At 40.0% G+C, this 10,569-nt stretch overlaps 1 protein-coding gene across 1 annotated transcript; it reads right to left on the bottom strand.

Moving 5' to 3' along the window:
- Positions 1-6,865: 6,865 nt before the first annotated feature.
- LOC142401694 (protein sprouty homolog 3) lies at positions 6,866-7,860 on the bottom strand. Its single transcript, XM_075487158.1, has one exon. The coding sequence runs from the start codon at positions 7,858-7,860 to the stop codon at positions 6,976-6,978; it is 885 nt and encodes a 294-aa protein (XP_075343273.1). The 3' UTR covers positions 6,866-6,975.
- Positions 7,861-10,569: the final 2,709 nt, after the last annotated feature.

The raw sequence follows: 10,569 nt of genomic DNA, 5'->3' as shown, positions 1-10,569 counted from the left end.
ACCAACATTGGTGCAACCGTTTAAATAAATATCGATGATGCAAGAACAGCAGTGAAACCAAGTGTGAAATGCATATTCCATATAATATATTCATTTTAGATATATTTCCATATATATGTGTTCCATAAACTCTCCTTAAATCATTTTACAACATACAAGATGCCAATTTGTACCAGAAGCGATGCTTACTAAGACACGAGAGAAGTGGAGTGGTTATAGTGGCAGCCTGCGAAGGTACAGCTTCACACAGGTCACTGACATGAGCATCGGACACCAGGAATGTTGAAAATGTTTGAGTTTTGTACATACAGATACACACAGAACTGTCGGCAGAAATGAGCTGTGGAGGGTGCACATCAGTGATGATTGTCATTTGAGATTTTTTTTGGCTATACAAAGACATTAATACCCCCAAATAACTGAACTTCTTTAAATTGTACTAATACCAAAGGCCAGAGATGGGACCAAGTCACACATGTGCAAGTCTCAAGTCTTAGCTTTCAAGTCTCAAGTCTTAGCTTTCAAGTCTCAAGTAAGTCTCAAGTCTTAGCTTTCAAGTCTCAAGTAAGTCTCAAGTCTTAGCTTTCAAGTCTCAAGTCTTAGCTTTCAAGTCTCAAGTAAGTCTCAAGTCTTAGCTTTCAAGTCTCAAGTAAGTCTCAAGTCTTAGCTTTCAAGTCTCAAGTAAGTCTCAAGTCTTAGCTTTCAAGTCTCAAGTCTTAGCTTTCAAGTCTCAAGTAAGTCTCAAGTCTTAGCTTTCAAGTCTCAAGTAAGTCTCAAGTCTTAGCTTTCAAGTCTCAAGTCTTAGCTTTCAAGTCTCAAGTAAGTCTCAAGTCTTAGCTTTCAAGTCTCAAGTCTTAGCTTTCAAGTCTCAAGTAAGTCTCAAGTCTTAGCTTTCAAGTCTCAAGTAAGTCTCAAGTCTTAGCTTTCAAGTCTCAAGTCTTAGCTTTCAAGTCTCAAGTAAGTCTCAAGTCTTAGCTTTCAAGTCTCAAGTAAGTCTCAAGTCTTAGCTTTCAAGTCTCAAGTGAGTCTCAAGTCTTAGCTTTCAAGTCTCAAGTCTTAGCTTTCAAGTCTCAAGTAAGTCTCAAGTCTTAGCTTTCAAGTCTCAAGTAAGTCTCAAGTCTTAGCTTTCAAGTCTCAAGTAAGTCTCAAGTCTTAGCTTTCAAGTCTCAAGTAAGTCTCAAGTCTTAGCTTTCAAGTCTCAAGTAAGTCTCAAGTCTTAGCGTTCAAGTCTCAAGTAAGTCCCGAGTCTTAGCTTTCAAGTCTCAAGTAAGTCTCAAGTCTTAGCTTTCAAGTCTCAAATAAGTTTCAAGTCTCAAGTAAGTCTCAAGTCTTAGCTTTCAAGTCTCAACTAAGTCCCAAGTCTTAGCTTTCAAGTCTCAAATAAGTCTCAAGTCTTAGCTTTCAAATCTCAAGTAAGTCTCAAGTCTTAGCTTTCAAGTCTCAAGTAAGTCCCAGGTAGTTTTTTCTTGGGCAAGTCAAGTCACCTTATTATTGCAATTTTACCTGCAGAATCTGATCTCAATAAAGTGAAAATACAAAGATATAAGTAACTGTCAGTAAACATCATTGGCCAATGTGTCCAACCTGTCCACCCCGTATCATATCAAGCTAACGTTAGCTAACTACCGACTAGGCTAACAGGATAATATTAGCTCATTTGACGAGCACTTACTGGTCAGAATGGATCTTCAAATGACGAACAAAGTTGGAAGTTATGCTAGATGCTTAACACTCAAGTCATTCAAGTCATCGTGTCTCAAGTCAAGTCAAGTGCCGAGTCTTTAACTTCCAAGTCCGAGTCGAGTCTCAAGTCTTTTATTTTTTGTCAAGTCAAGTCACAAGTCATCAAAACAGCGACTCCAGTCGACTTGAGTCCAAGTCACAGTGACTCGAGTCCCCATCTCTGCCAAAGTTTGCTTTTACTGGTATCACGTAGCTTATCAGCTCTTCCACACACATTATATTACCTTTTTTTAAAAATGTACTCATTTGGGTTTTTGATAAGCCAGTATTGACCATATTAGCATTTCAGTGACAACATACATCTGAAAAAATAGAATTACCAATTTAATGTAAGAATCATTAGGTTTTCATTAGACCTGTCCCCCACAATATGCCTCTCTGTATGTATCTGTTGTCAATACTAAACATTGCAGACTAAAGAGGATATGATTGGACAGCTGTCACTGTATTAATATTTTCAAGCTACTTTGAACACTGCTGACTTTTACTGTAATTTAAAAAACATGAAAAGTTTGCCCCATAACATCATACACTTCAGAAAACAATGCTGACAGAAAGAATTGTTCCTTACGTCATCCCTGCAAGCAGCAATATCTGACTGAATTTATTCTGCCAGTGTAGAGGAGACAGTGTGTGTGTGTGTGTCTTTGTGTAACCCATCTGAAGCCAAGTCCACATTAATGCAGTTAAATTTGAAAACAATTTTTCATTTTGAAAGTTTTTTGCCTACACTGTTGCTTTCAAAGCATGATCATTCAGAGCTGCATGCAGGATAGAATTTACCAGCAAGGTATCAAAAACTGCTCATATTAATAGAAGTTTGCTCAGTCACGCATAGGGATGGGAATCGAAAACCGGTTCTTGTTTGGGAACCGGTTCCCAGTGTTTCAATTCCTTGGAATCGTTTTGCAATTTTACAAACGATTCACTTATCGATTCCAGGGGGCGAGAATGGCGTCCAGTCCAGCCAACAGTAAACATGGCGCGGTACAAACACTCGAAAGTTTGGTTACACATCCCTAAAAAAGACGACAACAGGGCAACTTGCAAAGTGAATATTTCACCAAAGGGAGCAAATACTACCAACATGCAATAACTATGAATGAATGTCGCGTTTTCAATCTGCTCCGGACTAACGTTGGTGAATCTGAACCCAGCAACGTTAGCAACGTTAGCATGTCCTCGGCTAACACTGCAGGTAACTAACAAACAAACACTGCCTATCATGTTAGCATCATTTGCCTGATTGTAAAAGCTGCTGTTAGTAACGGTTAAGGTTAAATGAATGCCTTCTCAGGCATTACATTTAGATGAAATCATGAGAGACAGAGCCTGACTGGCTCAGAGCCAGAGGCTGGTGGTACTACCCCCAGTTCACCTCTACCTCCAGCTTCTCCTTTCACCAGAGCAGGAAGAGTTAAATTACCCAGGCCAGGATAGACCAATGTGGACCTCACCGTTGTTGGGTTTGTGAGGTCATGACTCGTGTTACTTCTAAACTAAACAAAGTTGATGCTAATCGACCGGTTTGTTGTCCTTTTTCTCCAAATGAGAATCGATAAGGGAACCGATAAAGAACCGAATCGTTAAGCAGAATCGAAAATGCAATTGGAATCGTAAAAATCTCATCAATTCCCATCCCTAGTCACGCATCAGTCTAGCATTTAGAATATTTGCTCATTTATTCTTCTTTGTGTGGTTGAAATTTTTTTTTCAGATTTACCTGCTATGTAATGTTGACATGATGTCAAGCAAATTTGTTTCCCTTTTAAGTGTCAAATAAAGTTTTAAGTGGCCAGATAGTAGATCATAGTAGTCATAGATCACACTTAAAGTGGAAAAAGATGCATGTTTTGTTTTTTTAAAAGGAGAAAACATAATAATTGATTGTTTCCTCCACAGTTGTCAACCCATCTATCAAATCAGGACCAGTGATGAGCACAGAAACATGCAAGACAAAGGTCAAAAATCCTGAAAACACAAATGTCCACTGGATTTTCAGCTTACTTGCTTAATCCTGTTTACTGTCAAAGACTGGACAGCATCAATTCTGGACTATCTATTTCAGCTTTTCTACTGGAGAGGACTGTTTAACTGAGATGAGAACTGACTTTGAAGTATACTAGTGTATTTATTTTGAAATGTTTCCAAGTGTTCTATTCAGGAGACGGTTGCAGCAACTCTCCACAGTGTGAGATGGATGTGGTCATGAATTGATGCTTAATCTGCTGTCTGTGTTGCCCCAAAAATTCCTCAACAGATCACAAGTGGACAGTAAATGTGGGTAAATGTTGACAGTGATGGAAATCAGGTGTAACGGTATCAATCTCATAGAAATGAAATAAAGCAGAATAAAAATAGTTATACAATTAACAGCACGTATTTACATATAAAAATATAGCAAAGTAAAATTTAGCATATCACATCAATTTAAGTGTCTTTGCTTAGGGGGCATCCTTATACACGCATACATACACATCCGCAGACACACAGGTTAGCCTACATGCATCCATACATGAACACACACGTGTGCACACATTTTCAGCCTTCAAACAAATTCACACAGCATCGTGAGAGTTGTTTTTTTCTGCTTTGGTTCCTCCCTTTCAGAAAGCGTCATGCAGAGCTGTTGTCCTCGTCTTTTACCTAAAAACTTAAGTGCTAAATAACTTTAAAAAAAATGTCACACTTTTTTTATTTTGTTGAGACATGCATGAGCTCATCTGACCTTAACTTCAACAATCTATCGTTCCTCTTTTCTTCCCTTCGTCCAACCTCTCTTCCTTCTTGTCTGCCATGCTCTCCATTTGCCAAACACCACAGCTCTCCTCCCTCACTTCCACACTGTAGTCTTCTCTGGCCCATTAAGAGCTATCATGAAGCTAATTGCCTGTTTGATCAACTCTCTGCGGACCAGGAACTAGAGGCTTTTAGCCGTCTAGGCTTTAGTGGAAAGACAGAGAAGGCAGGAGGGAGTAACAGTTTGGATTTTGAATAATACGCCTTTTTCACTAGTTCTTTATGTACACTGTAACGACTTGCTGTATATTTACGGTGGATTTACAACAGTATCCGACTGTATTTGACAATAATTGTAAAATACTGTTGAATATTCATCCCTCACATGTAAATTAACAGCTAAATCAGTTATTTAACAACACCAGTAGATAACTGTAATTTCACAGAATAAAACAGTATTTGTAATGAATTGATGTCCAAATCCAAAATACGTTATTATACTGTTAAATAAATTACGGTAGATGCGCTGTAAAATGACTAAAACACAGTTATTCTACCGTCATGTACTGTAATCCAAAAAACGGTAATATACTGTTTGATAAATAACAGTAGTTGCACTGTAAAATAACAGTAACATACTGGCGTCCCTGCTGCCAGTATATTACTGTTATTTTACAGGGAAATTCTTTACAGTGTATGCCACAAGAGATATAACAATAAAAAGATTATATGCACTACAACCATTAAATGTCGTAGCCATATTTTTTTTAGCACTCAACTGATATTTGGAAATATATATGAGCATGTCAGTCTACAAATGTCAAAGCATTTTTTTTTTAATCCATTAACCCCTTAACGCCTGAATTTATATAGCTATATATAAAAAAATGTTTTGTGTATGTTTTAGCCTTTAAGTAGATGGTAAATAATGCTGAGATTATTAAATTCCCTTTTGCACAAAAAATAAATAGAAATTTTGGTATGTTGCTTATTTGCAACACCAGGCATAATGGTCAATAATAAGATAACAACAACACAGTAATATAACAGTGAAAAAACAATGTTTTTTTATTCACCCTTTTTTTTACATATTTATTTATATAAAGGTTCCTAGGTCCGTAGTGAATATGGACTAACCGGCATTGGGGGAATAAAGATGCTATCTCAGCTGGATGATTGAGTCAAACGGTTTGTAGCATATATGCGACAATAGGCGTTAAGGGATTAAAAACAAGTATTTTATTTTTGCCTAAATTTGTATATCAGATTATATTTGGCCATAAAGTGTTGTGTACACAAACTATGTGTAGTAGGTCTTCCGATCATATTTTTTTGTTTTGGTTGTTAATCAAGGAACTAAATCTACCGTTTTTTCACCATCAAAGTCATTTGTGTGACCAAGGTACAAACAGTGTCAGTTCAGAAAAAAAAGAGCATTTCAAGATGGGAGGAAAAAATAGTAGAGTAGATTATATGGGGTTGAGGAGGAGGATGGAGGTCAGTCAGAGGGAGGAGGCTGGCGACAGACTGACTTCAAGAGGAAACCCGACCAGACCTTTGGAGCTCCATTCGAACAGCTCTGCTAAAAATAAGACAAGGGAGGCTTCTCCTGCTGACAACACAACATACACACAGGCTCCGCATACAGACGTTGTTGGACAGTAGAAGGACACACACACACATGCACACTGCCTCGTCACAATGGATGCATTCTCTCTCTGGTTAAATAATACCCCTTTCAGCCCCAGGTGGGTGGAGAAAACATTGTCCATCTACCTCACAGTGCTTTTCCTTTACAAATGAGCTTAATGGCATTTAAATTCACTCAGTTTGTACAGTGCATGGTCCCTTTTTTGTTTTTTTTGTTTTGAGCTCTTTAAGAGTCCCGGTCAGGTATTCAGTACAGCGTAACATTTGTGTCCTTGTTCATTATCTCGTTAATTTTCAACATTAAGTTGAGTTTTCGGAATGTCTTTTTAGCTTCTTCACCTTCAGTCTCATACGCCTTTTTTTTTTCAAAAAATCTGTTGGCAAAGACCATACATGTCGCCACAGGTATCTTTCCTTCCTGATTTGTTCCATCAACCCCTCTCTGTGCTCAGTGCGGACTTTTTGTAAAGGGTGGGGAAGAAGGAAGTTTAACAATAAATAAAAAGATTTTATCACGCCAAGAATACATGAAAGAAAGGAGAGATAATGTCTCTGTCTGGGAGTCTCGGTTAAGGTTAAGGGGTGTCCATCAAAGCACAACAGCTTTGTCTAATCTTAAACATGAGTTTCTGTTTTCAGGTGTCTCCAACATGAATAGGCACAGTAAAGCTTTGGTCCCTCCTGAGCTGGAGCAGTAAATTCAAGGTACGTTAGGTGAACAACACTTCATGGTTGGTTGGATTGTCATATGTAGGTAGGTAGGTCAAAATGGCTCTGTCACATCGTCACAGCTGTTAATCCGTGCAGCTTTGGCGGTAGAGGAACTGATTCGATCCGAGCCTGTCATAATGGCTTCTCCAGAGCTTTGCTACGGAGCGAGGGATGACAAGGGTTAGGGTTGGAGACGGAAATCTTACGGCACACAGTGTTCGTGTTGCTGCACCTGCAGCCAGGCCGGGTGGCGCGGTCGTGAGCACGGTGGCACAGGGCAAGGCACAGCCTGGCAGGGGGGTAGCAGCAGAGGCAGGGCAGGCAGAGCGCCAGCAGACCCATCGTGCTCCAGCGGGCGCAGGCGTGGGCCGGAGTGCAGGAGCACGGCCGGTCGGCACAGTTATCCTCGTCGTCCTGGGAAGAACAGTGATAGAATAAGCCCTTAACGCAGCACAAGCACGTGCCGTACTCTACGGCGCTCTCAGCAGAGCACAGACAGCGCTGTCCGCAGGCCCAGCAGGAAGGGAGGCGGCGGGGGGCGCAGCACTCCTGGCATTTACAGCGACCGCACAGCTCACAGATGAACAGATGAAGACCGAGTTCAGCTTCACCGTCTGCGAGGTGTTTCTCAAAGGAAGCATCAGGCTTAAGTTCCCCTTTAGGCTGAGAATGGATGACCGAACCTAAGTTGGAGTGAGACGGAGTCAAACCTGCCAGGAGTCGCTGGTCTGAGGTGGCACTGGTCCGAGACATTGAGGAGCTTACAGTACTGGAGCGGCTCAGGTGGGAAAGATGAGCGTGCTGCTGCTGACCGTCCCTGTGGGACAAGGCCGAGGGATTATAGGAGTACGCTCCATGAGGGTAACGGTCTTCATGGGCATGGAAAAATCCAGATTGAGATGCCGGTTCCAGCGCCACTGGCCTGTCCACGTAATCATTGTTAGCCCGGATGGCACGAATCTGTTCAAGTGACAGCACCGAGTCCAGCTCCATCCTCAAGGAATGGGTTGAGTCCATCCTGGTGAGCCAGCTGTGTGGCACCAGGGCAAGAAGCCGGGGCTGGGGCAAAGTGCTCCCAACGCTCACGGCACATCAGATAAACCTGCAAACACACAGAAAAGAGGAAGAAGAGGATGATTAGTGAAGTTTAATTTATCTTCAAATGATTCTTTCATATTTAGCAATGGGAATCGAAAACCGGTTCTTGTTGAGAACCGGTTCCCAGTGTTTCAATTCCTTGGAATGGTTTGGCGATTTTTGCAAACGATTCCCTTATCGATTCCAGTGGTCGTGAATCACGTCACCACGCAACGTTGCGTGGCGAGTCCAGCGCAGCCAGCAGTCAACAGTAAACATGGCGCCCAAGCGGTACAAACGCTCGAAAGTTTGGTTACACATCCCTAAAAAAGACGACAACAGGGCAACTTGCAAAGTGAATATTTCACCAAAGGGAGGAAATACTACCAACATGCAATAACTATGAATGAATGATTAACGTCGGTGAATCTGAACCCAGCAACGTTAGCAACGTTAGCATGTCCTTGGCTAACACTGCAGGTCACTAACTAACAAACACTGCCTATCATGTTAGCACCATTTGCCTCATTATAAAACCTGCTGTTAGTAACGGTTAACCCTCCTGTTGTCCTGCGGGTCAAAAGTGAGCCACTACCATGTTTAGCTGTAGAAAAAATACCGTAAACTATCTTTTTCCAACTTGAAATGTTATGACTTTTCCTAAAGGGACCCCATCATTAGAAAAAGTCACACTTTATTTTTGTTTATGTTTCCATGTGGGCTGTACACCACTAGGGTACAAAGATTGTCTTATGGGTCATTTTTGACCCGTGAATTATAAAAACATTTAAACACCAGAAAAAGGTTCACTGTTTTTTTTCCCTTTCAATTAATTCAGAAGTTATTACTTCACATTTATATAATAGCAATAATAAACCTTTATTATGTAAAAGAAAACTGAGAAAACAAGAAAACTGTTGGTCCCACTGACAGTTGGTTTGTGGTAAAAAAAAAAAGTATAATCCTGAAAACTGGTGATTATCTTTTTGTATTGTGTAACAAAAAATACATGATAAAAAATGTGTTGAATTGAGTTGAATAGATAAATAACAGGTGGTTTCATCATGCAAAATAGATTTTGGATTTAAAATTCAATTAAGTTGCTTTATTTTGGGGCTTTGGTAGGGCGGGTCATTTTTGACCCATAGGACAAGGGGAGTAAACACAATGTTAAGACCGCACAAAGGGTTAAAATGCAGCACATATAAACACTGATCAAAAAGTCTAATTCTTAAGATTTTACCAATCTTTTTTTCAAAAGAAGAAGAAAAAAAGAAAAAAAAGATCACATGCCAGCAAGACATATCGGAGTCAATAAATGAAACATCAGACCAAGCAAGTGTGTCATTATCATAGGAACACGGAGCAAGAAAAACCCTTTCCTTTGAGGAGAAAAAAAGGTTTAAAGAATCATTGACAGAGAGAGGTTGCCACATTGCATAAAGAAAACAGCAGTCTACATATTAGTCTACAAATATTCGAGCAGCACTTGATTAAAGATGGGTTTTGGCTACAGAGCATCCACACAACTGTCAGCCATATCATCCTGACCGCTGCGACTCTCCACTGCTCAAACTAACACTGTTATTAGCATGCCAGAGCTACAGGGAAACAACCCTGTAATTTACCATCTGTGGAACACAGCTGCTGCTGCCATGGAGGAATCCCACCTGCAGATTCAGACTGCCAGCACTGACCAAACCTTTTCAACAATTCAGGAATCATAAATGCATAAACTTAAATCCAGAAAAAGGAAATGTAAGCATTCACGAAACAGCAAGAGGCATATTTCTTTTGCATCAACATATAATGTATGACTCCCATGAAAAAAAATATAGCTAGTTGGTCTGTTCCAAGCAGTTTATAGATTTGTATTTGTAGTTCATTGTTGAAATGAAATTTGGTTACAATAATTCAAGGTGTTCTATGGTAATAAAAGGTGAAGGAATAAACATAACATTCACTGCATAAGATTGCATGTTATATGTTGTACACATTCTAATGCTGAGTGAGACTGGGACCTCCCACGATAGACCTTTCCTCGCTCTGCTCTCTTTTTTCTCTGTGTACATATGACATTGTTGTTGTAAAAATGTCTCTCTTTCTCTTTCTCAGCAGGTATCCCTGGTCTGGTGTGATTGTGCCTGTTGTCCCCTCTGTCCTGTCCTCTCAAACCCCAGCATGTTGAGGCAGATGGCCGCCCTTCCTGAGTCTGGTTCTGCTAGAGGTTTCTTCATATTAAAAGGGAGTTTTTTTCTTTCCAAAGTCACCTTATGCACAGTCAGGATGGGAGATTATATCAAAATGAAGATTTGGTGTAATCTGTTGGTTTCCGTAGCTCTGCAACTTTTTTTTAAATTGGCCCTATATGTATTAATTGGACTAATTTGGAATTTGATGAATTCGATTTGATTGTATTATGATTGTATTACAGTTAATTGGACTCTGATTGGTTTAAATTGGATTTATCCCTGACCAACGTATTAAGCGGGTACAGAAAATTGATGGATGGATGGAATTCTGGCCAGTAACCTCACATTTATTTGCAGTGACTTTAATTTGAACACTAAGTAGGACCGTAATAGTTAAACGTCTATTTTTTATTTTGTTTTACGCCTGTGTTAGGCAACAAAACTACTCGGTTAGGCT

Source organism: Odontesthes bonariensis, chromosome 16, assembly GCF_027942865.1.
Source record: "Odontesthes bonariensis isolate fOdoBon6 chromosome 16, fOdoBon6.hap1, whole genome shotgun sequence".
Classification (NCBI taxonomy): Eukaryota; Metazoa; Chordata; class Actinopteri; order Atheriniformes; family Atherinopsidae; genus Odontesthes; species Odontesthes bonariensis.
Note: the sequence above shows the minus strand (reverse complement) of the source record. Positions and strands in the feature narration are given on the sequence as shown.

Excerpts from the sequence above, each read along its gene's own strand:
- LOC142401694 (XM_075487158.1), bottom strand. The coding sequence starts at position 7,860 with ATGGACTCAACCCATTCCTTGAGGATGGAGCTGGACTCGGTGCTGTCA.